The sequence below is a fragment of the Corvus cornix genome, chromosome 3, assembly GCF_000738735.6.
Source record: "Corvus cornix cornix isolate S_Up_H32 chromosome 3, ASM73873v5, whole genome shotgun sequence".
Taxonomy (NCBI): Eukaryota; Metazoa; Chordata; class Aves; order Passeriformes; family Corvidae; genus Corvus; species Corvus cornix.
The window spans coordinates 73,952,265-73,979,823 of record NC_047056.1 but is presented as its reverse complement, the minus strand read 5'-3'; the positions used below and the strand labels follow the sequence as shown (position 1 = coordinate 73,979,823).

General features: G+C 39.0%; 1 protein-coding gene across 2 annotated transcripts; it reads right to left on the bottom strand.

The window, feature by feature from the left end:
• Nucleotides 1-225: 225 nt before the first annotated feature.
• On the bottom strand, nucleotides 226-27,499 carry PNISR (PNN interacting serine and arginine rich protein). Of its 2 annotated transcripts, XM_039569558.1 has the most exons (13): nucleotides 27,404-27,489; nucleotides 21,139-21,267; nucleotides 14,810-14,928; nucleotides 13,385-13,570; nucleotides 11,402-11,625; nucleotides 9,559-9,745; nucleotides 9,100-9,290; nucleotides 8,346-8,483; nucleotides 7,233-7,332; nucleotides 6,472-6,525; nucleotides 5,017-5,187; nucleotides 2,421-3,522; nucleotides 226-2,180 (listed from the first exon to the last, which is right to left on the bottom strand). In XM_039569558.1, the coding sequence occupies exons 3-13, from the start codon at nucleotides 14,895-14,897 to the stop codon at nucleotides 2,150-2,152; spliced, it is 2,472 nt and encodes an 823-aa protein (XP_039425492.1). In that variant the 5' UTR covers nucleotides 14,898-14,928; nucleotides 21,139-21,267; nucleotides 27,404-27,489; the 3' UTR covers nucleotides 226-2,149. The 2 variants fall into 2 exon arrangements, with proteins under 2 accessions (XP_039425492.1, XP_039425491.1); XM_039569557.1 differs by lacking the exon at nucleotides 21,139-21,267 and having other exon boundaries at nucleotides 27,404-27,499.
• Between the last annotated feature and the right edge of the window lie 60 nt (nucleotides 27,500-27,559).

Below are 27,559 nucleotides of genomic sequence, written 5' to 3'. Positions count from 1 at the left end.
ATACAAAAATGGGAATGTATGTATTTGCACATTTTGGGATCACTTAAGAGGTATGGAATTAAAAGAGCAGTTGTTATTTTAGCCTTTTCTGGTGAAAGACATTCCTAAGGGAGTTTCCAAAGCCCAGAGAAGTCTAATGTACGTGATGTTGACAAGAGTACCAACGTGTATTTAATTGCTGAGGGATGAGTAGGCCGTCATAGTAAGATTTCTGAAACAGTTAAATACAGAGATCGTATGCTCTTTTTATTGGCATACAGTCACTACCCATAAGTGCATTTGTGTCAAAAAAATAATTTTCATATTTACAGGAAGTGACAGAATTTCAGTTGTTGGAAGAGTATATAAAGCTTTTCATACATAATCTTTTTTATTATTAAGACAGAGAATATAAAATCTGAACTGAAAATCAAATTCAATGCATCCTGGAAACTGTATTCCTCAACAGCTTTTCTTAAGCTTATTTCTAGTTTCTTTCTGCTTTCTCAAGACATCCGTCTAGGACATCTGAACTGTTATGATACCTACTTTTCAAAAATTCCTCACTCTTACCCAGAGTCAAGAGTGTAGTGAGATTGGATCAATACATCATTATTTATATGCCTACCACTGCAAGTAAAAGTCATGTGTTGTAAATTATGCCTTATTTTGCTAATAAATACGACTGCTTACTCTATGTGAAAGGATATAATTAAGGGGGGGTGTTATAACTGATTATTTATCTGTAACAGTATTTTGATAAACATGCATGTATTCACTAGCCATTAGCTTGCTTATTAAACACATAGTTAAAACGTGTTTCTTTGTACTGAAGCAGTTGATTTCTGCATCTTATTTATGAAAAAATTACCGTTGAAAAAAGCTGCAGAGCTGAGTTCTGACTTAGTTAAATGGATTAATTAATCTGTTCATGAAGACATGCTTCGCAAGTTGCCTGAACTAGTATAATTTTTTCTTAGAAGATACAGCCAATCAAAGAGAACTTACTTTTATGTTAAGCCTTTTCTTTTTCACAACTGGTGTCACACCAGACCTTTTAGGCACAGATCTCTCCCTGAATTCACGTTCTTCTGTAACAGTCACTGGCCTACAGTTGGGTATTGTTGGTTTGTTTTTTAACTTCTATTATTTCACACTCTTGTTTCTAACAGCAATAGTCAGTTTCTTTAAGTAGGTAATCAGTGACCTCTTTCACTGCATGGTAATATTAAGATCAAAAATTTAGTGACATCATTGCTAATACATCAATGTATTAGCTCTACAGGAGTCACAATTCTTGTAACACTAAGAACCAGCTTTAATATTCACTATGCATTTGATGCATGTGCCAAAATGTAAAGTTAGCCTATTGTCAGTTTTCCAATGTGTACTGAGTGACATTTATAAACATATTCCATAAAAACATCTAAAATTCTGAGATGTGTGTAATATCCCTGAACATCCAAAGATCTCTCTGAAAACTGGGTGAGGAATATAGTTCCAGAGCTTAACACTGCCACAGGAGATCAGTTAATCGCACATATTCCTAATGGGGTTCAGTCTGTTTAAGTATAGCTTGTATTACAGTGACCCATATTTTACACACACAGCATATAGTACCAGCTAGACCAAAAAAAAAAGTTACTAAAAATCTATTACACATATCTAAAGAAAACTAAGATGTCCTTTCTCTGTTCTTCCACACCCCCAATAAAGTAATCTCATCATGTCCATGGATTACAAGTGTTTCACGTTAAATCTTTTTCAAGTACTTTAAAAATTTGTTATACCAAAAAAGCTGCCTTTTTCTTTTTAAGTACTTTCTACCATTTAACACAAAATTCAGGTGCAAGAATTTTAAACAAAAAATGAACTAAAGAGCTTTATTGACATCACAGTACATTCAATAGTAATTTTAAGAACATTACAGCTGAAAGAGAATGGCCTGTTTTATAGTCTTAATAAGCACTACCGTTCTTGAAAAAATGTAATACAAAGAAATCCTATTAGGTATTTAATTCTGAGCAGCATTTGGAAAAAATACACCTATTTACAGATAAAAAAAGGATTCTGGTTTCACCTACATAGCCACAATGTGCCTCTATAATGAGACAAGCCTTTTATAACTCATGGAATTTTTAAACGTCATAGCACTGGTGCCATAAATTCCTCAGCGTTTACGACGAAGAGGAGTTGTTGATCTGAAAAATAAAGGAAAAGGGGGAGAAAGTTAATTGGAAAAAATAAAAGACCCCCAAACCCACACACACTTTAGGCTTAGTAATTAATAGTTTTAAAAGATTTTCCAAAGTTACTTTTGCCTAAGACAAAAAGTTTAATAAATACCATACTTTATTTAAAAAGTTCATATGCCGTACACATGAAGACGAATATAAAAAAACTTTTTAAAAGTCAGACAAAATACTTAAAAAGTATACTACCTTGATCGTGACTTAGACTTGTGTTTGCGGCTTGCCTTCTTACCAGACCTTTGAGATTTCTCCATGGAGCATGACCGAATATGCTTCGATTTCTTAGCCTTCTTTTCTTTACTGCTTCCTGGTGATTCAGAACTACTCCTTGCACTAGATTCAGAGCCTGATCGTTTTTTGCTATCTTTGGTAGTAATTTTTTTGCTTTCTTGTCTGGAATCCTGTCTTATTATTTTCACACATATTGAATCACTGCGAGAAAAAGTTCTTTCACTGTCTCTTTTTCTCTTTAATCTACTGTCGTCATGATTGCCAGCCTTACTTTCTTTTTCCTCTTTTTTGGGCTTATCTTTTCTCTTTTCCTGATCTCTCTCCCTTTCTCTGTTCTTCTTTTTGTCTTTGTCTACACCTCCACCCTGCTCCTTCTTCCTTTCATGATCTTTGCCCTCACTTTTATGTTTGTGCCTATTTCCAGTAGGGCTTCTACGCTGATCTTCGGCTTTACGTCTGTCCCTGCTCCTGCTGCGGCTTGCACGGTTGGCTCGCCGGTCTCTTGAGCGGCTGCCGCTTCTACGTCTATCCCAACTTCTCTCTCTCGAAGGACTCCGATTTCTCCGCCTCTCCCCTCTTTCAGCACTGTGATTTCTACTAGATCTTCTCCTTTCCCTTATTTTCTCCCTGCTCCGACTCCTCTCTCTCCTGTTTCTGTGGGAGTAACTCCTGCTTCTACTGCGCCTAACTTTATGTGACGGTGTCCTACTGCGACTGTGTCTCTTCTTCCTTTTGGGAGAGGAAGAACGTGAAGAGCTGCGACTACTACCTGAGCTAGTGCTATAGGATGAACTGGATACTGTGCTGCTACTGCTGCTGCTCCTGCTATTGCTGCTGCTGCTACCACTGCTAGAGCTTCTTGACCCACTCCTTCCTGTCCTCTCTTTACCCTCTTTCTTGAGTTCTGTGTCAGGTGCGATTGCGTTTGGAGATCTTTTCTTTTCATGAACCATATCTGCTTCAATTTCTTTTGCCTCCTGTGATGCTAAGTTACTATTTTGTTCTTTGATGATAAATTCATTCATCTCTTTTGAAACTTTTTCATTTTGTAGCTTTTCTTCTGAAAAAGGAAGTACACAGAAGAAAAGATGCAATTAATTTGGAGCAGTATGTCAGTAATTTCCACACTGTTACATTGATGAAACCAAGTTTCCAAGCACCTCTCATAATACTTATAATTAAAACACTGCCACCATACCAACTACTTACCAAGCCACTCTTTTTTTTTTTCTTGTAATTCTAGAAAAGTTGACCTCCTGCTTAGAGAAAGTGTAGAGCCCAGTCGTTTTTAGAAGTCCTTGATGCTATTTCATGTTTCAGTGGTTTAAGATTAAGTTATCAAACAAATATCCTGAAACACCAGAACTCCCAAACTGATCTACACATAAGACCTTTTCCTTTTGCAGCCTTTCTGCACATCTGCTTCTCCCCTTGTCCTTCCTACAACACTCCTCTAGTGGTACTGATGTTTCCTGCCTTTCTTTGAGCCCCATTCATCTGGGTTTGAGGATTACTGACTGGTCTGAAGAAGTTGTATTTCTCACATAGTGAGACCCTCAGAGGTTTCCAAAATAAAAATTATTTCTATTCAACCTAGGATCCTTTGCATCACTGCCAACTTTATCTCCCCATTTTAAATTGAATCTAGAAAAAATAACTGACATACAACATTTTTTGCCTAAAAATGGCCTTTTGATGTGGGCCATCATTTCCTGAGTTAATTTAGGGAATAAAACTGCTTCCAGAAACCCAGAGTGCTCCAAATGGCAGCTGATGGTCAAATTTAACCCAGAAAACAATTCCAGCTGGTCCCTGAGTTATTAGGCAATACAGGCAGAAGCCAGTGTATGTTAGAAGATGCTGTATTGTCCATTAGAAATCTTCTGCCTTTCCAAAACACTGCTACAAATGAAACTCTGCATTAGCATTCTTTGGTATTTTGGATGTATAGAATCAGCTGCTTTACACTCTAGATTTGTATTTCTGCAAATAATCCCATGAAGATATCTCCACACTGACATCTGGCTTCCTGCACTAGGAAGACAGAGGTCACAGGCCACCACTCAGTCACTCTCCATATGGCTATCCTTTTATGCATACATCTTAAAACACTCAAAGAGAGATAGGAATATTAAGAAAACCAGAAGTTTCGCTAGTCCAGCCTTTTATTAAGGGCTCCATATGTCTTATTTTCAGGTGGAGGAAACCATCAATTTTAAGTTCTATTGCAATAGCACTTTCTCCTCCAGCCTGTGAACTTGGTTCATGACTTCTTAACATTGCATCCATCTCTAGACAACTCTTCAGCACTGGGAGCTGACTGTGCTACCCTTTTGACCTACATTATTTGTACAAAAGGAAAACCTTACCTACAGAGAAGCAGAAGTAAATCACAGGGTTTTGGGGTTTTTTTAAAATTTTAATTAAAAATACATTATTTATATATTTCGTTTTGTATTTTTGGCTTAAAATGTATTTCTTTGCCATCAATTTACATACAGTAAGTAGTAAACTCCATATACAGTGGCACAGTAAAAGACATTGTAAGATTTACCTTCTAGCTGTTTTTCTAGTAGTAGTTGCTGTTCTCTCTCTTTTCTCCAAAACGCTTCCTGTTTTTGCCTTATTCTGTGTCGTAATTCCTCATCATCAGTATCAGATGATTCAGAGCCTCTGTCACTTCTCTCATCTTCACTGTCTCCTGATCCATAACCACCCAGTCCACCTGCGTGCATAAAGTCCAGTCTATCACGAGGAAAGATTAAGCTTTGTTCTTAATACTTCTGTGAGGCAAAGAGGAGAGTAACATTGCCCTTCCTTCACTTCCTCGTCTCTGAAGAAGTCACTTTATTCTGGTAAGTGCCAGTGTTGTTTGCCAGTGTGTTCAAGGCCCTCGTATCTGCATTGATGCTCACTGTCTGGTTCTACTCCTTCTGGAACAGCTTGTCTATTTTCAGCAAGCAACCACTGTGACCATGGTACTTTTTTCCCATTGTATGGAAAGGCAAAAGAGCTCCCTGTGGAGACTGTAACAGTGCCTGCCTCTGTATCAGCAACCGGACAGAAAATGCCTGGGATCTTTCCCAGAAGACACCCCTGAAATGACTTCAGCTGCCTCCGTAGTCCAAGGCTACAGAAATTCTGAATGCCTTATCAATTTTTCCATATGATTTAGAAAACACTGCACTTTGACAGGTATGGAGATGGAAGAGAAACAGACTTTCTTCTCCCCCAGAGATATTAGTAACTACTGGACTGAAAAGGATGAAGTCAATTTAAACATCTGACATGGATTTCTTTCAGTCTGAGGTCCTTAGGATCTTTACTGAGTTAGTTTTGAAACATGAATACTTGTGATGATAATATTCAATCTAATTCATCAATATTCCATGTAATGAACATATAACTGATCACTGACACTGCTGTAGTACATTTTAGATGATAAAAGTCATGTTGGGAGAAATCTCTTGCAGTTGTGTCTCAAGCTGGAATTTCAATCTCTCTTTTCTGTGTTGTTTCTGGTAGTATATGATATGGGAGCCTTTGTGTTTATGTAGCTTTTCAAGAAAATAGTAATTGCAAAGATTACAATATTTTTATTTATAGACTTTCACATTAGTCTTCTATCAACTTTCCCCTCTGGTTTGCTTGGATCAAAATAGAAGAAAAGTATGAAATAGTATTCCTTTCTTTGAAGACTGCAGTGTGCTTCTGAAACTATCATACTTTGAAAAGTAAATTTATCTAAAATTTTTCCGGATTTTCAAAATTAGGGCAAGATTCTCATACACTAAATCACTGCCTAGTCCTTTACTCCAGCAACTATCCCACTATATATCAGTAGGATCACCTGTGGAACAAACAAAGGTGCTGATAATGATAAAGTTATCAGAAAGTGACCCATACTCCCAGGCAATTAAAATCTAGTTTCAAAATGCAATTTCTAGAAATGCAAGGCAAAAGTGTAACTCCCCCTTTAAGCCCTCTCAAAAATAAGGAACATACTTACCGAGTCCAGTGAGGGAAGCCAGTGCACTGGACTGTGCCAGCTGTTTTGCAGGAGCTTTGTATCACATCAACAACAGGAACAACATGTTAACACAAATAGCCACGATTTCATAGTCATGAGTCTATGGTATTGTTAAATCTACTACTATTGCTGTTCTTTGGAGGGAGAGAAGAAACATTAAAAACGCATCATCCATTTAAAACCACTTCTAGATTTTTTGACCATGAAGATTTAGAATTTAACTGCAATCAACAGTGAACAGAAAAAAACCGAATAGATACTCATAAATCACTTTTCAAGTTACAGCATCTGCACATAATTTTCAACTTCAGTAGTTACATACTTAGATTAACTGTGTTATGTTAAAATAATCTGTTCTGTAAGTACAATACATGTTAATAGTGAAAGCAAATTAATTACTAACTGAGGACTCAAAGTTCATCTCTTTTCACTTCTGAACAGCTTTGAGATAAAGATGATAGTAGTAAGGAACAGCTACAACTCAAGAGCCATTAACACACAGGTACCGTTTTAACTGAAATGAATTGTATGAAAAAAAATGGAATAACTCAAGTAACTCACAATACACTGCACAGGACGACAGTACATGATTACTGGATTTGAACTCTACCAAGTTGGATGCATTATACTGGAATTGTTCTTGAGGGAGAACTATGGGGGTTAAATGTTCTAAAGACATGCAAATACAGAATTTTCGCAGAAGAAACTAAAAAAAAAAAAATCCCCCAAACCCAGCATACCTTTAGTTGCTTTACGGTGAACATCTTTGGCCACATAATAGATTTCTTCATTTGTGACATCTAAGAGAATCTCTGTCAGCAGCATTTTTGTCAGCATCATCTGAAGAAAATTGCATATACAATTAAAGGCCAAAATACCTTGAATAAATGCTGCATTCAAATTATATCCATACAGCTTCACTTCTTTTGATGACTATGGAAGTGGTCTCCTGCATATTTTATTTAATGACCTCTTTCAAAAGACATAACTAGAAAACCAAAGATTGAAGCTGTTTAAATGTCACCTGATTCCACAACCTTAAAGTTTGTATTTTGACTGTGAATTGTATCTGCCTGTATTGTACACAGCTATCCAGGGCACTGATCCTAACGTCTAAGATGATGTAACAAATGAGTATGTAAATCAGAAACGTACTTAGACTGATTCCAATTATTCTTCCAAAAAATAAAGAGCACATTTCTGACTGTAAAGATCAGAGGTTACTTATATAGCATTTTATTACTACATATTTTCTACAAAAATTGAAATTACGGTAGCTAGTTCTCCAAGTTGTTTATGTCTAGCCACATGCTCTACAAAAATACATTCATCAAACTTAGTAGAATTCAGGCTCTTAATTAACAAGGATTCAGTTGTACAATTTGCATGCAACTGTCATTTCAAAGTATGAAGGTTGTGCAGACACAGTGAAACTGCTGCTGATCTAGGATTTAAGTTTGTAGCACTTCCTTGCAAGAATACCTTTCTTGAATTCCCTTTCACAGGAACTGAGGTTGAAGCATAGATTTGAGATAGGTGCATTTAATCACTAAAAGTTTTCAGAAATTTGGTAAGTGAAGCAAAACCATAGAATTAATAAAGATCAATGCAAAGATTACAGTCATTACATTCTTTCACTATTGTGCTAAATATGAGTTATATAACTGATATCCTCGTTTCCATGAGAAAGACTGCATGATGAAGAGACATGCAAATATAACCCAGCTTTAGTGTACAATGCATACTGTACCCCAATGACAGTATCAGGCATAGAAAAAGTGATTTACTTTGATATGCCTGAAAAATATGAGCAATTAAACAGAAATACTTATTGAGAACACCAGTATTAATACCATTTGATACTCCTTTTCTTCTTCTGTCATTTCTGGTTCACTTTGCTCCTCTTGAGGAGCTGGGGATGGACTCCTGCTGATTTTCCCAACACTTACAGCCTCTGTGTTTTCAGCATCTTCATCTTCCTCATCACTGTCCTACAAGAACAGCATCATACATTTCAGGAAAAACTTAAATATCAAGCTCCTTAGTCTCTATTTGTAATAGTCAATTTCATTTACTTTGTACTGAAATCTGTATTTCAGTTATCATAAAACCATTTATTTTCTCCCTTCCTAAAAAATATGCGGGTACCTCTACCCACACAAGCTAAGAAAATACTTAGTTGTCAGTTCCCTGCCAAACATGTACTTTGAACTACAAACAAGATAACTGTGGAAGTGAAGGCAATGCAAGGCTTCCTAAATTGGCTCAGTTTAGCAAATACAGGTATCTGAATTTTTTCAGCTGCTGATTTAGAATTCTTTCAAAGGATCTGTATGTTCCAAAAGGAAGGGAAAAAAAAAAAGGAAAAAAAAAAGTCCAATTTCATCCTTGTTTCTTTGCTACTACAGGCCAAATTATATACTTCTACCTCTTAGCCATTAAAAACTTCAAAACATCAAGTAATTATCAACAGAGCAGCAGCTTAACCTTACTTTAAGCAACAAAACCAATGAGGTAACCACAAACACAGTCTCTTCTTTAAAGAGACTAAAAAGGTGATCTTTCAGGAAATACAAACCTGAGCAAAAAACAAACCCTTCTACTTACAAATTTACTTTTCTGAGGTAATCGTGGACCATCCCCTTCTTCAGCATCCTCACTTCCCTTTTTCTCTTTTTTAGACATCTGTGAACGCTGCTGCTCCATTCTCTCTTTTTCCAATTTTTTCTGTTTTTCTCTTTCCATCTTTTCCAGGCCCTCACGAATCCAGGCAGGCAGAGTTCTACGCTTCACAGCATCTACATAAGCAAGGTTTACAGTTTTGCAAGATGAAAAAACCTTCCCCCCAAAAAAGGAACAAAAAAAATCCCCCAAAACAAAGAAGCAAACCCCCCACCCCCATCAAAACAAGTCCCACATCTGATTGTGGGGAAAAAAACATTTATAATGGCTTTTTCTTTCCCTGCTCTTTTACTTTCTATTAAAAAGACAAAGGTCATCAAATTTTGCAATTCTTTATAAAACACAGCTTTTAGATTTTTTCATTAAGGAGTGGTTAACATGTACCAATCTGTGGAGGCTCCTGCTTCACAGGCATCGCAATAGGTGAACGCTGTCGATCTCTGAATGAGGGTCTTTCCCTTCGATTTTGAGTAGGTGCAGGAGGTGCTGGAGGACCTGGTGGCCCTGGTGGTCCTGGCTGCCAATAAGGTGGGTGAAATCCACCTTGAGGTGGACCAAAAGCAGCCCCATGCTGAAAGAGTAATGCAGTTTATTTTTCTTCACATGGTAACACTAAATGCAGCATGTGAGCAAGTTGGTCTACAAAAATCCATGCAAGTAGGAATCCACGATTTCTATGCTATTGAAATCTCTCAATCTCTCTTACTGTGGTCCCCAAGAAACAAGTTTCCTTTAAATATTTAATGACTAAACTTAGATTTAAGCAGGTATACTTAACAAACCTGAAAGGGCTTCAACCAATCTCCTTTCATATTGTGCTAAATACTAAGCCCTATAATCACCATCTATCTCCATCAGTTCCGTGCCAGCTTAGCACCAGAGCATGCAGTTAAATCAAGAGTATACAAAATTAAGATTTAAAAGTCTACCTATGTTAGCAGTCTTTTAACTACAGCATGAGAACAAGAATTTAAAGTTCAGCCTTTTATTACATAAGAATTTTGCACTGTGCACTTTCTAGTAATCCTTCACAGATCTTATTAATATGGCTGATTAAAATATTAAATACATAAATATGAAATTTTAGTACAGATCCTGGGTTTTGGGCAAGCTGTATACAATCCAAATGTCGTAGGTCTTGAGGCATACATGCAGAGTTTTTTGTTTTAATATTTACTGCCCAGAAAAGCCTAATGAAACAATTTAAGAAGAGAGTGTTTAGGAAAAACGGTATAGCATCAAATATTCTACTGAGTATTTAACTCGCTAGTACTGAAGCACTCTCCATTACAATTTCAGGTTAAGCATCTCTTTCATTCACTGCAAAACAAGTTTTCTGTAGTATTTAGAGAAGCTAATTTTAAGAGTTTTTCCCATGACATAAACAAAGAAAATTATAATTAACTCATGTATTGGAAAATTAATGGTTGCCTATTTAACAATACTGCTGAACAAGAGAATTGTAACAGGAAAAATAAACGAGAAGATTAAAAAAAAACCCCTTTCTGCCCATCTTCCCTTGTATTTGTTTATGAACAGGAGGTAGGTTTTTAAACAGCTAGTCTGTCATTTTTATCAGGAGTTTTGAAAGAAAAATATTGAAAATAGAGGGAAGATAAAAAAATTATTTGTGTTTAAAGATCTGTGCAATGCACCCTGCTATTATTATAAAACCAGCTACATGTTTATTATGCTATACAACTTATATGCCAGAATGAAGAAAAAAGTGGATATGGATTTTATTTTTAGAAATACCATTGTTTATTCAAAGAATCACAGTAGATAGATATGGAAAAGATCAATGGATCATCCAGTCTATCTGTCTGCAAATACAGGACTGTTTCCTGTGGTACATTATCTAGCATATTTAAGCATATCTTTCTGAACTTTATTTTTTTTCCTTCTCCTCTTTTTTTTTTTTTTAAACACAAAGCTACATAATGTTAATTTATATACTGGAACACAGTGATTCATTTTAATACTGCAGACAACAGCCATTTCTCATTACTACTGGAGAAAAATAAAACCCTTTGGCCTCTGAACATAACAGAGAACTCTAAAGTCTCTTCTGTAAAGTGTTTGGTAAAAATGTGTCTTAGCAGATAACAGATTCTGTAGATGTTTGTAGAACTGAAGAATGAAAGTCGCCGCTAGATGATATTAGAGGAACACATCCATGGAAGGGACTCTGCGCGTCTACAATATTAAAGCAACAAATATGTTTCACCTGATAGTCAAACTGGTTCACTGGCCCCATTGCAAAGTTATCGGGAGGTCCCCCAAAGTTGTGATTGTTCTGGTTAAATATATGCCTGTTGTCGGGAGTAAATTCCCCACTGTCCTGACTGTTGCTGTCTTCAGACGGAGGAACAATTTCCATTTGACCTGGGGTTGGAGTCATCCACTGCTGATCTGGAGGTGGGTGAGGGGGTTGGTGAGGCATTCCCCATTCTGTTTAGGATTTAGAATACAAGTCAATACCAAGTTAGTATAATTTGTATGAGTCATCAATCGCTCAGTGTTCTTGTATTTATCACAAGGTTCCTCAAAGCATCACGGATGATAAAGTAACGAAGAATCATCAATCTACAGACTCTATTATACTGTCTCAATAATTTCTTTAACTAAATGAAGGAAATACAAATGGCTATAGCTGAACTAAAACATGCAGTATGGGGACAGAACTGGACAGGCACAGACACCCTGTAAACTTGTTTTTATAAATTTCTAGTGATAGTGAGTTCACCACAGGACTTGTTTAAATTGTTTAAACTGTTAAAAAAACTGCTCCTACTTCTCTACTTCAAATTTGAAAGCAAGGACTTGAAATACCTCTTATGAAGAGAAAATGGTTTTGCAAGCAAGCACAACCACTGAAACCTGTGCTCCAAAGTCCTGTGTCTTGATAATGGATGATTTCTTGGATTGTCCAATATCTAGCAGAGGTCCTAGAATAAGCTGTAGTCATAAGCCCTCAAACATACGTTACAATTGGCTAACAGAGTGAAAAGGGTCTAAGGAATGAATTAATAGCTCATGTGGCCATAATTTTTGAATGATTCCTTAAAAAGACAAAATTTATGTGCACTATACAGATACTTACAGACCATGACAGAGCTGCGCTATAACTTTCACCAGTAACAGAATTAGTATCTAGCCTCTCAGGTTAATTCCCACCTTCCATCCAGTCCTTTAGTACATTTTTCTAATTTTTACTGTCCTTCCCATCTGCATCATAATTGGATCCATTACTGTAGCAACTAAAAAGTGTTATCACAGTTTTTCTATTTCTGTGAAAATTTCTACGTACTGTACAGAAATACAGCTAGAATACACTCTGCCACATAGAAAAGTTAAAAATTCTTACATGTGCCTACAATAACTCGTAGCCCAGCACAGGTAGGTGAAACCTGATGGCTACCTCCCTTTTATTATGTGCATATAAGAACTGCCAATAACATATTAAGCCTACTTATATTAAAGGTTACATTTCAATAAATTTGGATAGTGACAATGAAAACTGGGAGTATTATTCTTTCAACCATTAACAGAATCAAGCATGAAGTGCAGTTTTCCCCAAAACAACTGAACACACACACATAACTATCCTGTTCATACACTTCAAATTGCATTATAGTGTAGTGTCATAACCCAGCTTTCAGAAAACAACTTCAGAAAAATTCTTGGCAGAAAATTACCAATTTCTATCCCATTCTTATTACCAATAGTATCTTAAGAAGTTTTAAAAAGAAAATTAATTTTTGGAAAAAACTGAAGTTTTGAGGAACTGAAAATAATTGATACTAACAGAAGCGTCCAACCAACTTTAACCTGCAATAATTGAAAAATGCTGACAATCAGATACCTAAGCTAAAAAGGGTAAATCCTAAGTATATGAAACGTAATAAAAACATATTTTTCACACAGAATTTTGCTGATCTCCCTTTTTAAAGATTTTAAGACACCTAAAGCCATCATCTACCAGTTATATTGTGAACTCATTCTACATGTCAAGATCATGCCAGAAGCACGTATTACACTACAGGAGAGGCAACAGTAGCTCTCTGAGGGGCAGGTGTGATTAATAAGTCAACTGGTAGTTTTGTATTTTGAAGCCTGAGGGACAGGGCATGTTCACACCAAAAAATGTCTGACACGAATAAAATGAAGAAACATGAAAAACGGGAATGAACCGGAAGGGGAAACAAACCTGGCTGCCACATTCTGTTGAAATTGGGATCCCCCTGAAAATTATTATGGTTGTTTGGACCAGACTCTATTCCTGAAATATCCTGTCCGTTTGGCATCATTCCTTGTTGTTCCACTACATTCTGCTGCCCTGAGGCTTCTCGCTGAGCAATCCATGCTTGAGCTAATGCAGCCCAGTCAATCTGGCCTAAAATAAACAGAGGAAGTTAAAAAGGTTAGAACTCACATGTCTGAAGTTTAACACTGTTTCTCAATTACATGTCCTATTGCTCAAGATAAACGGGCAACGTTTACCTTCAGCAAGTACTGTGAGCACCATTAAAACTTACTCACAGTGTACAGTAAAAGAAATCAAGCAAATGTCAGTGTACAGACTTGCTGAAGTACAGTTGCTCTGCATATGTTCAAAATGTCATAAGGCAGATTATTTTACATTCGCATTAGCACTCAGTGGGTGGTAGAAATGCACTTTTTTCATAAGTGAGCTAATTTTGACATCAGAAATTAATATACATATCCTTAAATTATAACTTCATGAAGATTTGAGAGCAAGAAAGAGACGTAGTTAGAAAATTATTTTTCAATGTACACTCTTCGTATAACCATTGCCATATATTATGTTTCAGTTCTCTCTCCCATTTTTTTCTTTACTGCCATTCCTGCCAGTAAATAAATAAACTGCACTCTCAGGTAAGAACACTAGTATGTCTTCTGCTTATTATCAAGTCAGGAAAACTCTCCAGTGAATTTAACAGAAATTAAAGTGACAGTAAAACCCATGTGCCTGATCACTTTGCCTTAGTATTAAATACACACCTGTATTTTCATCCATTTCTCTATTTCTCTTGATATTTTGATTTGTTGTCACCCCATTCTCAATTTAAGATATATTACGTTCTACTGTTTAAAGCATTTGGTGGTTTTGGTGGGGGGGAAAAAAAATCCAAACAAGAGATCATGATTATCACTGCTGTAACCTAAATCAAGAATCATATTAGTCTTCCAGTGAGGTTTTTTTCTGTATATATAGCTGCATTAGTACTTCTGCCAAACAGGTATCGAATAAAAAAGCAGATTCTCTCAAACAAAGGATTCAGCTTGGCTAAAGAACTGACAAGGATACATATCTGGTACATGAGGTCTAAATGTTGATCTATATGACTGGTAAAATGTTGGTAATTTGTCTAGGATAACTCAGGTTTCTTGCCTGTTTTTGCACATTATATATTAACTATGCGAAAACATTTGGAATCAATATGTGTTTTCTATGTTTTCTCTTTTTTCTAGTTCAGAAAAGCATCATAAATGCATTATCTTGAGAGCAGCTACAAAAGGCAACTATGAGTCATACTCTGTTACAAAGATTGAAAAATTCAAATGACAACATATTAAAAGAATTAATCCACAAAGCTTTCTATATACTTACTTGGATCTTGCTGGTGCTGAAATGACTGCATCCACTGCTGTTGGTTCAAAGGCCATTGCTGCCAAGGTTGTCCACCTTGATCCCACATCTTTTAAGTCTTTATATAGTCTATATTTCAACTAAAAATAATAGTTGTATGTTTAAATAGATGCCCATGAAATATCACATAACTGAAACTTACATAACTGCAGATATAGTTAAGCCTTGCAAAGCAAGCTGAAGCAATGCTGGCTTAATATTTTAAGCTGGAGGAAATGGTTCATCCTTCAGAGTAATATCTCAAATATTACTGTAAGATTTCAGGAGTCTAGTATGCTTTCTCTGTATTTTCACAAAGAAATTAACTACAAAATGATGTTCAAGGAGAGATATGACAAGTTGGTAAGACAAGATCTCATCTGGCAATAAATGCAATTTAAAGCAAGTCAAAATATAAAAGGCATGATTGGTATCTTTGCCTGCTTCTTAGGGAAAAGATGTGTATTTCTCTAAACAAGTGTCATGCAAGGCTGTTAAGCAAGACAAAAGTCACCAAATGGTAAAACACATTGTTTATGATTGCACAGGAGAACTGCACAGGTACAAGACAGTGCCCACATGCATTTTAGGCATTGTACAAACTCATCTTAATTTCTAAATAATATATTCCTTCAACTCTGAGAAAGAAAAATAAATGACCACACAATTACCACATTGTCCCTTAAAATCATGAGAAATTATTTTTGCCATGCTGTATATATCCTCACTGAGCAGGCAGCAGCAGCCCTAGGTCCGGACGGCAGGCAGCAGAGCTCCACAGCCTGCTTCAAGTAAAGCTCCAGGGGCAGCTCGACATGAATTTGCTGAGGCACAGCAGAACAGGCAGGTGTGCCCATAATGGCACACCAGCTCCTTCCCGTCATTTGTACCTCCGGCACGCACCTAACCTGCCACACATGGAAGATCTGAGAGCAGCCACCTGCACTGCTCTGAACAGTTTCTCTGAATATATAAACTAGGCACAGTTCTGGGAATACCTCACTCCAGAAGCTGTTCCCAAAAACCAGTATGGGTAGGAATGCACTGAGTGTGACCCCCTCCGTCCTACCCAATCTGTTAAGAACTTCTCAACAGGCTTTCCACTCAATGAATATATCATCGTGGAATTTAAAATACAATCCTTAAGCTCGCGCTATTAAAACATCAAGCATGTAGATTGTTTCGAACACTCCAAACTTAAAAGAAAGAGAAAAATTCATTCCCTGAGGTCACAGGAGCAGCACACAGGACCCAGTTGTGGCTCACAGCCAAGTGCAATAGAGAATAGATGAATAGAGCCTCTGCTTCAGAGCAAACCAGCTCAAAGCAGCCAGTGCCACTTGGGTGGCCAGCCAGGAACAACGCCAGTGGCTCCAAGGGAGTGGGACACACACACCCCACAAACAGCCCGCTCTCAGCACATGGACAAAGCGACTGGAGTGGAACCTGCTTGGAAAGGCATCTTGTGCTTGCCTGCTTGCACAAGGAACTGCATGACTGCATATGAAGAGAGCATCACTCTACAAAAGTGCACCACACAAAGAGCTGCACACAACATCAGGGGGCACCGGGCCACGGGGAGATGAATGCAAGTTTGTATTTTGCATACTTCTGTCAAATTAAATCTTTTATCTGAAAAACTGTAGATCACCTTTGTTCTGAGACCATTTACTGTCAACACTGTAGAAAAATTACATGTGTGGCTCTGAAACATTCAGTTGCAAATGCCTTTTGGGGGGGGCTTTAAACAAGACCAGATCAACTTTGGCAACAGGGGAAGTATTGGGCAAAACCTACCTAATACTTTATTAATTTCACTATCTTTTCTTGCCAAACTAAGTATGGAGGCTTTTTCCCATTTCATGAATGCTTTTATTATATTCAAACCTTTAATAAGTGAAGACCCTGCCCTTTCTTTTGTCCCTTTTTTTCCACAATTTTATTTGTACCTAGGAAATTAACTTTTTTACACCAGTTGAGTGTAAGGGTGGCTACTAATGCACTTAATGCAACATTTTAGCTGACCTCTTAAACTAGTTCTCCAGGTATTCATATATACATATTTCATACACTAGGTATGAGGAAGTAACTGCAAATACTATTTGCCCCCTAAAGTAAGAAAAAGGTAATTAAATATTTCTTCCTTTCCTCAGTTCATCTTTCTATCCAGAATAAAAATTCTTTCAATTGTCAAAATAAACTTGTTTACACTTTCAAAGTTGTACGAATTGGGGTTCAAGACTACTACTGCACTGCACAGCCTCATCGTGCCGCTCCCTTTGTTTCTAGCTGTTAAATCCCACTAGCAATAATAAACATGGATTTCACTAATTCTGGTAGCACTTTTTTACCTCAATACATAGTACATTGCAACAGGTTTGTGGAATTACACTAAAATACACTCAGCAAAAGGCTTAATTTTTTTCACTAATAATTTATAAGACAGGTTTGCATATAACCAAATGCAAAAAAAAAAATTTACACAGTTAAACATCAATTTCTCTTATCAAAGTGCAAGAATATTAAGACCATTCTACAAATTCAACTAAATTGGAACCTCCTACACACAGCTTTTACGTGATAGGATTAGATGAGATTTATTTGTACTGGACTGGCTCTATCTCTGTCCTAAATTTTTCAGTATTCCAGATTTTTTAAACATGCTCCAGCTAACACAATTATATATCTATTTCTCAATTGAAATGGACACTTAGTATTCTGGTCTTTTTTTTTTTTCTTTACTCTCAGGCCTTGATCCTCACTATGGACAAACTGAAGCATTTGTTTAGATCATTAATACAGTCTAAGGCAACAAATGTCTCCACATCTCAGTATAACCTGCCCTCAAGTCAACAGCTCCCTTATTATTTTACAAGGTATTCAAATCAATCTTGTGGGAAAGATAGATTACATTGCAGCCTGTACCAACTGGCATCTGAAATGGTGACCAAGGGACAGAGCAGACAGGCAGTGACCTCAGTCAGCAGCAGCATTCATTCATCTCCTGGCTGCTCTGTCAGCAAGTTATTATGCCCCGGGACACCAAGGCCAAGTCCACACCCCTACAGAAAGTGGTGCTGAACGACCCCCACAGTCTCCCCATCAGAGAACAGCACTAACCCAGGCCACCTTGCACTCTCTGGGCTGCTTCCAAGCACACTTCAGGTGTCAGCATGGACCTGGGACCCAACATGCAGTTAGGACATGTCCATTCTGGTTTGGAAGGTCAGAGGCTTTCACTCAGTGCCAGCTGGCTGCAGGGCCAGAATAAAATGCACAGTTGGGTTTTAGCTGTTAGCATACATAGCTGCTTCTCCACTGCTCTGCAACATAATATGGCCCGGACTTCAACTTGCCCTAGAGAGATTATTTCACCTTATTACTGCTATTCTGGGGAGAGAAATCAGGTGGGGAAGTGCAAAGCAATAGGTCAAGGCATGGAAATGGTTTCTATATTGATACACAACAGTTTGACAAGACAGCAACAACAGCATAAAACCCTGAAGAACTTCAACATTTGATTAATTCAACTTATGCCATTCAGAGCAAACTAATTTAAAGTCACTGCTATTTGAAACAGATAATTTTAGTTTGTGAACTGTATTTGAAAGCTTTTAATTCTGTATTGCAGTTGTACTTCTACTGTTTTCCTGAAGAAATGTTGATTTTCATAGGTTGGCAACCATAAAATATGCTGGTTTCCAAGTACACAGATTTATTACCAAATTCAGTGTAAAAAAAATCTTTACTAATCAGAAATATGTACTACACAAACACTTAAGCAATGACATCACTTTTTAATGCAACTGTACATGCAAAAGCCCTTTTTCAAATATAATGTGAAAACTGTCCAAAACTATTTTTCGTTTATTTCAATTCATCTTCCTTATTGAGCAATGTTTGTTTTACAAAAACAGGAATTGGATATGGAAGGAATAAAATTTGCAACTTAAAATGTTTATAAAACCAACCTTAACATATACAGGCTAAAAGAGAAGATCATGTGTATTCCAAAATTTTAGTATTGGAGACTAGATGATGTGTTTTAGTATTGAAGACTAAATGTGTGGCTCAGAGCCATTGACCAGAAGAGGTTGGTTCTAGGGCCCCTCTCTATATGGTGACCTGGAACAGAAGGACACTGTCATTTTCAGGGAAACAGACTCCCCTGCTTTTTAGTTCTCCACTTATTTTCCTGCATTTTCTCCAAGTTTTCACCAACTGGTACAAGGTAAACACAAAAAAGGTACTTGATAATTTTTTTTTTCATTTACTACAGGGAGGCTACTGGCATTCAAAGATGGTTCATTGACTTGAAAAACTGTTTTGCTAAGCACTACAGTGTCTAATGGTTTCATCTGCTGTTAAGTGCCAGAGGCAAAAACCCCCTGGTTTTAGCTCTTCATTTTCAGTTGCCTTGCTCTAAAAGGTAACTAAAACAAACACTTAGGCTATTCGATGTTACTCTTCTCTATATAAAGGGAATGTAACTTTGTATTCTGCTTGTAAAACTCTACTGAGTACGCAAGGACCTTTCAACAGAATCTCAGTATTGTCCTATCAGACATCACTGAGTTTCCTTCCTAGTGATGATATTTTAAAGATGTCAAAAATAAAAACAGACCAAGTCAAGTCATACAATAATGAACAAACCAAATGTGAGAGTTACCAATGCAACACTTTTGAAACTCAGTACCATAAATGGAAAGGGCACAAATTACTTCAAAAAGAACTCACAAAACACAGCAGAGAAAATGTAGCCTGTACTCAGTAATTTTAAAATTACTGCAAGGGATTCACCTCCAGTACCAAGGCAGGAGAGGAGGAAACAAACCCAACAAACAATGCCTCTCACCCAGCAAATCAGTAACTTAAAGGCTTAAAGCAGCTGGAACCTTTTGTACTGATGTATGTGAAAAGAAACAACCATTATTTTCCTGAGACACAAGTAGTAATTAATAATGGAGAAAAGAGACTCAAAGTGCTCTCCCACCTAAATAAAATCTGCATTGACAAAACTAACTTAGGATGCTGCCACATGAACTATAAACAAGTTTTTATTTCTTACAAAGTTCCCAAATCAGCATCACCTGAAAGAACAGGCTTCACCTAACACAATGGACAGCTCTATTTCCCAATAGTGACACAAGGCCAAATACACAGCAGAGCATCCAAATCGCACTGAAACAAGCTTTATTTTCTACTGAAGTTGGGGGGGGGGAAGGGAGATGAATACTGGCTAAAATTTACTCAATTCAAACATTAGAAGACACTAACAGAAGGGTACCTCAGCTGAGCAGTCATTAAGACACACCCATTCTGACATCACTAGTGCATACAAGAGGTTTGAAAAGCAACAGGTTCAAAGAATGGATCCATTTTGTAGGCACCTACTTACAAAGGAAAATGCAGTTACTACCCCTCCTTTATGATGATGCGTTAAGGTTCCTTTACTTAGCTGTTCTACCCTCCAATTCAATTGGACATAGCCTTTTTTCTTTCCCTCTCTCTCTCTAACACACAAATAAACAAAAGAACATTTATTGGTGCTTCAAGAGCTGTTCCCTGATGTCAGATCACAGAACAGGAACCTGAATCTATTAAAAATCTGTTTACCAATGAAGAAACAGAAGTCAATTCAGGATTCTTTTTGTTTTATACAGAAGCACAATCACATGAGCAAAACACCCCATCAATTCACATTTAATTCCAGTTACATGTACTTAACAGATTAGGAAAAATTCATATAATATCTCAAAATTTTGCTGGAGTTCTTAAGAGCAAACATGTTCTCAAATATGTTCTTTCACATGTTGGGGTTTTTTATTTTTAAATTAAATTTGTACTCAAAGGCTGGACCAGGATCTGCTGAAGTTTTATTAAAGCAAATTACCGGTATGAAAATGTGCCACCCTTGAGAGGACTGCTAGTGAGGGTGCCCCTGCTGATGATAAAAGCTGAGACAGTAACACAGATAGGACTTACCTTGATCTCTACCAACCTCTGAGAGCCAACAGCACTCAAACATTTAAATGTGGTGTCAAACTCTCTACTACAATATTTAAACTAACTTTTCTTTGGGTAAAGACATAGAAAGAACAGATATTTTTAAAGGCACCTTTCAACTCCTCTCCTTGATTGTAACATGCATCTCAACTACAAATTACACCTCAATGTTAACCTGTTCTTTTAGGAAAAAAAGGCAACTCCTTCAACCTATTTGTTTGCATAATAAGTTATTTTCCAACACAGTTGTATGATGTGTCCAGACACACCACACACTGAAAAGCACACAATCACAAGGTACTTACCAGTAAACAGAATCTTGAGTGGTAATTCACAAGCTCACCTTTCACTCTGGGAGACTCCCCCAAGCACTTCCCACAAAACACAGTTATCTTGCAGCAAATTACATATTTCCATACCAACAGGAATGTACCCTGTCAAGGAGAGCATGGTTTCCTGAGAATTTGCCAATGGCACAGTGCTTAGTGAAGTCCCCTGTAGCTCAGTGCCCACTGATGTCAAAGATGTGGCCATCTTTTAGACAAGGCCACCAACAGAACTTGAGCACTAACAGGCTCATTCAGGTTCCCTGGACAACTCTACCTCAGCAGTTTCATAGTGTAAACTCATAAAATCTGCTATCAGTTCAACAGTACTTGTGGCAGAGCTAACTGCGCTCTGACCTCTCAACAATGGAAAGGAACAGTCTTAAGGAGCAAGGCTCAGTCCTGGGAATGTCAAAAGACAAAGCCTGCTTGTCATCCTGGAGATAATACCTTCCTTAAATGCCTTATGACATTGGCTGCAGCAGAACTGAAAAATACCAAGAAATTTCCCCTGGAAAGATAAGAAAGATCTGTCCCTAAATAAAATTTAATACAGTTAATGGAATAACTGAATTGTTCCAATTCATGCAGCTAGTCCAAGACAAGAAGCACAGACTTAGAAAGTTAGCTCAGCTCCAGAAAAGCATCAAGAAGATAACTAACCATACCAAGCTGTCCAGATGAGTGCATCTTGGGCACTCTTTCTTGCTCCTTATAAGTAACTCCCATCACTCTGACAATCTGCTTCTTCGCAGTATGAATGTTATACAACATCCTAACTATGCAGAACACCTTACAGTTCAACAGCTTCTGCAGCAGATACAGAGATTCTGAATGGCTTGCCTGGAAATTAATGAAAGTGAAATATCTTAGCAATGAGGAAAAAAAGCATTGTTTGGAATACAAAATCAAATATTTGTTAGAAGCTAGACTATCTCAACTCCAAGAAATCAGGAGACAGCCTAGGAATAAAACTGTCACTAGAAGGAGAGTGGCACACACCTTCTGCTGCGTCATGAGCTGAAGAGATCAAGGTGAGGAACTCCTATGTCAGACATCAATATCATTCGACCTGATCCTCAGGGCACAATCTGGCGGTCTGATTTATTCAACCTTGTAGACAGACAGACTAATGATTCTGGAACCTACAGAACCCACAGCCAATAATCAACAGCTTTCTCATGCTGAGGGGAGGCTGTTGCATCACCTTTCTGATCATTCTACTCATCATTCCTGAACAGCAGGTCAATATATGACACAAGATGGCCTGACAAGTTTTACTTGCAAACTGAACTCTTAACACACTGCTGCAGAAGTTTTTCTGGTGACTAAAAATCTTGTCTTGCAGGCATTCCAAACAGGCATTGCATTTAGCAAAGAAATATCCATTACCTAAATAAACAAGGAAGAGCAGGCCACCATGCATACTTGGAGAATCCCTATACAAAGAGTCTTTGGCACTCTTTCGTACTCCATTCACAGGTCAGATATCTAGGTCAAAACCAAAACCAACCAAAAAAAAAAAAAAGCTAGACAGATGTTCCACATCCTCCAAGATAACCTGACAGTCCAGCCATGACTTTTGGACTATATTTAGATCTACATAGTTGAAGGGAAAGACCCCAAGAGGTAGGAGTCCTGGTTTGTAACAAACTGCAATTACTGGTTTTGAAACACATTATTATTAAACATTCAGTGTCATTAGCTAGGTAATCTTTTGGTGTGAGCTTAAGACAATACAAGCAGCAAAGGCACATTAATCTCTGACACTCTTTGTAGAACGTGGGCTACAGAAGTTATCCAAGTCACATCTTGAGAAGGATCTCAAAAGCATCACACACTCTGTGGGCAGAGTTTCTTTATCTCATATAGACTTAAGCTCTGAAGGTGAACCCAAAGGAAAATGGAGATGTTTCAGAAGCAGAGCTCCTTGAAACCAAGAGCCTGATTTCTTGACCTTTCATGTGGGTGCCTTGTTCTAATGTAAGGTTTTTATCTTTCCTTCAAGGTAGCTGGTATTGACCCCGTGAAGTTTCAGCACAGTGACTGAAAGCTTATGATGAGTTTCCATGATGAATTTTGTCTAACTGTTCAGTTGCAAGCAGGATAAATCTAATCCTACATTCACCACGCCAGGATCAAAGCAGTTACCAGAAAGACAGGAATTAAGCCAGTACCACCAAGAGTTCAAGCTGAACAAGTGCTGCTGGAGAGCTGTTTCCCCCCATTATGCTATTGCTTCAACAGGGTCATGATAGGAAAGACATCACCAACGAGGTTGGAAGGACTAGTGGATAAATACTCTAGGGATACAACACCAAGAGTTCACATAGTTCTCCCAAGTAATTAGAAAGAGCAGCTCATCCATGGTATTATCACTATCTAACCAAGCTGTAATCCAAAGACAATAATGGACACACATTGTACAAACTCCAAAGATGTCTATATCAAAGTACTCCAAACTGGAAGGAGATGTAAACTGAGCACTTCTTCCATGACTGTGTCACTGGAATAAAGGATACTCTTCTGTAAGAATTTGTACAATTGTACAGAGAACTGCACAAGAAAAACAGCTTTGCACACCCAAAGGAGCCCCCCCACCAAGAAGAAAATTTAATGCATAAAGGGTGTCACAAGAATTATCATCAGCCGGTGGTTTTGGCATAGGAGACCCAGGTAAGTCAGAACACTTCTGCAGTTAAAAATATCTGGGAATCTGGAAAAGCACTGTATCCTATGCATCCACATAGCAATGAACCCTGCAAGTTACGACAGAGGGTCTGCAGACACATTCACTCAAAACAAATGCATATCATCACTCAGACAAAACATACCAGCTTCCATTTGACTTGGGAGAATTAACATTTACTACTATATTATACTCAGCTGATTGGAAAATTAAGTATTTATGGCGTGAGTTAAGTCTGCAATAAATCAGAAAAAGTTGAAGTAAGTGTCTTGCTTGCTACTCTGTTGCACTCATTGCACTTTCACTTGGAGGAAGACTTCTATACATCATCTAGGGCACCACTCTTAAGTTGTTGCAGGTATTTAATGCCTAGATACTACGTATCTTTTCTCCTCTTAAGAGCCAGAAGCTATATCTATATGCCTGCTGGCATCTGTTAGCATGATGTCAAGTCAAAGAACATGTCAAATCTTCCAGCTCACTTATAGTTGTGTATCACTAAAATGCTGGAGGTCAACTTTGCTCCACTCCATTTTTAACATCAGAACCGTTCTCAGACTGAAGAACAGAGGCTTTTCAAATGTGTAACCAAGATCCAAAATACAGGACCAGAAAAAGAACTGATGAAAACAGCTTGCTCAGTATCCATGAAGTTCTCCAGAACCTAGTTCACACATCACTACGTCTGACTAATATTTACAGTGCTAACAAGATAAAGCAGTGTGAACAAAGGTCAAATAAAAAAAAAGAAAAAGAAAGAGAAAGTACTGTGAAATCTTCAGGGAGTCACTCGAGCAGTACAGCTTCCAAGGTCTGCCATTTCAAACTTAAATCCACATATCCACTGAGCTGAACACAACTCTTTTTTAAAAGAGAAAAAGGTATTGGCAGCCAGGTATCATTTACTTATTTTTTGTATTTCTAAGACATAAGGACAAACACATGATTTGATTACCATAAAGTACCAAAATCACTGCTAGAACATTTACTACCACAGAAACATTATCATAACTTAGGCAGTTTAAGTCAAAACTCTACTGGGTTTGGGGGGCAAAAAAAAGGCCAGTCTGATTATTTTCTTCATGTATCATTATGCTGGAAGTCCTGATGCAGGATTTTCAATTACCCCTGTAACCCAGCATTTTTTTTCTGAAGTGGATGGTCCATCTGCAACTTCCTCTGCAATGAACATGCTCTGCACAAAAAATTAATAGTACCAGTAGCTAAATAAACTACTCCTCGCTGGTCATGAGCAGATATCATCCTCAATGATAACTACAGTTATCACTTAATAAGGGATCAGCTAGTGATGAAAGTAAGAACACTTTAATAACACCTACCCAAAATATTAGTTTTCACCAAAAGCAGACTTAGAATCACTACATACCTCAGTCATGAAAAGAAGTGAGATTGGACACTCCTGTCCCCATAGTACCTTTGCATAATCCTGCACCTAACTAAAAATCAAACACAGCTATGACTCCACTCTACCACTACAGCTTATAAGGTGAGTTAGCCACTGAAAAATTGTGGAACTGTGCTAAATTTGTGGACTCTTAAGCCCTACAACACCTCTGAGCCCAAAGCAGAGAAAGCACTCTTACCAGAGCAGTTTGTATGTCATCTGGGACAAAGACAGTACAGAAAGTCTTGTAATGGCATAATAGTAGAGATGGCACAAGATTTGCTGCTGGACCAAACAAATTAAAAACCAGGAGCTTGTCTGTCAGTAACCCCAGCGACCTGTCCCCGAACAAAGGCAAGACTTTCAGTTCCCCCTCTGTTCTACAGGCAGGGGAGCCACAGCATCCATAACCCCCATGAGAGCCATTTTTAGCACAGCTAGACTCCAAAAAGAGGTTTCTTACTCGTACCAACAACACAGGTGGTCGGCTGGACTGGAATGGCATTTGTAACCCTGTCTTTGGAAAATTATGTTAGATTACTATCTGCTGGTACACATGCCTTATGCTTTGAAGACCACCATTCCCCCTCTTCAAAAGGTGGCTGACTCTGCCTTAAAACAAAACTTTTAGGGCAACCCATGTTCCCTGTATCTCACACCTTCCAAGAGACTGTTTGCTTGAAAACATTTACAGGTATAACTGTAAGAGAAGCGAACAACAACCAAGGTGGCTGAATACTCTGCGTAGTAATTTGTTACAGAAGAAACTTAGTACATTTCAGCTGGGGTAGCACATCATAGAATCACCCAGTGGTTTGGGTTGGAAGAGACCTTCAAAGACCATCTAGTCTGACATCTTGCATGATATGACGTTGCCGAATACTCTGTCCAACCTGATCTTAGACATTTCCAACCATGGGCATGTGCGATCTCTCTGGGAAACCTGCTCCACTGTTTCACTGCCCTTATCATAAGAGATTTCTTCCTTATATCCAGTCTAAATCTAAATTTCATTTTAAAACTGTCATCCCTTGTCCGGGGCCCTGATAACAAGTCTTCCTCCATCTCTCCATCTTTCTTACGTGCCCCCTTTAGGTACTGAAAGACTGCAATAAGGTCTCCCTGGAGCCTTCTCCAGGCTGAACAATCCCAACTCTCTTTGCCTGTCTTCACCAGAGAGGGGTTCCAGCCCCCTGAACAGTTTTGTGGCTCCATCCTTAACTGTAAGGCCTAGCACATCCCGTTAAAGTTCAGTTCAACAACTTTGTGGGATTGTCTAATGAAGTACAGAGAATCTGCAGGGATAAGTGCCAAAAGCAAAAAGGCTTTCAAACCCATCATCTGTCTGAGGCTCCATTTAAAAACACCCTGCGTTTTCCAAGCTACTAGTCCAGGTATCTTACAAATGCTGCTCTGTGAATTTTAGTTCTCTGGAGCCCTCCAGTGGAACGAACTCATAGGAACGGCCACGAAACCCATGAAACAGCACAAATATCCCACAAATACATTTCATCCGCAGGAGCCAGGCTGCTGACACAGCCAACTACCAAATCCCAGGGCACATGTTGCTTCCCTAACTAGGTTACCGGCTAAACCAAGTAGCCACTCTCCCCCGCGCCTCCACGGACGCTGCTTGCCCAGCAGCCAGCGGCTTCCCCGCCTCGGCCGGGCCGGCTGCGCGCTCCCAGCATCCCAGAATCGCCGTCCCCGCGCGGTCGCGCGCTCGGCACCGGCCTCTCCGGGCCCCGCCAGGGCAGCGGCGGCGGCGCGGGGCGGCCCCGGGACATGCGCAGTGCCGGCCCCGGGCCCGTCCCCACCGGGGACCCCCGCCGGGGGGGTCGGCGCAGGACGGGGGGGTCCCGGGGGTCCCCGCCAGCCCCCCCGCGCCTTCGCCGCGCATGCGCGGCGCGCCGCTCCCCCCGGACGGGCGGCGGGGGAGGGCGAGCGGCTCTCGGCTCGTCCCTTCTCGTCCTGGCCGCCGGTTTCCGCTGGCGGTGCCACCGGTTCCTCACGCCCGGCGAGCAGCTGCTGCCGCCGCCGCGGCGCGCGGTGGCCTCCCGGCTCGGCTCGGAGCGAAGGGGAACAGCCGGTCAGCGACACCCGCCGGCCTCCCGGGAGCGCTGGCGAGCACAACCCGCCCCGCTACTTACGCGCTCCCCCGCCGCCGCCGGTGCCGCCGCTCCGCGGCCGCGCTGCCCCGGCGATCGCTCCTCGTCTTCACGGACAAGACAATATGGCGCCCGCTGGCGCTCACCCGGAAGTGAAAGTCGTCACGGTGCTGACCCTCGCCGGTGTGCACGGGCGCC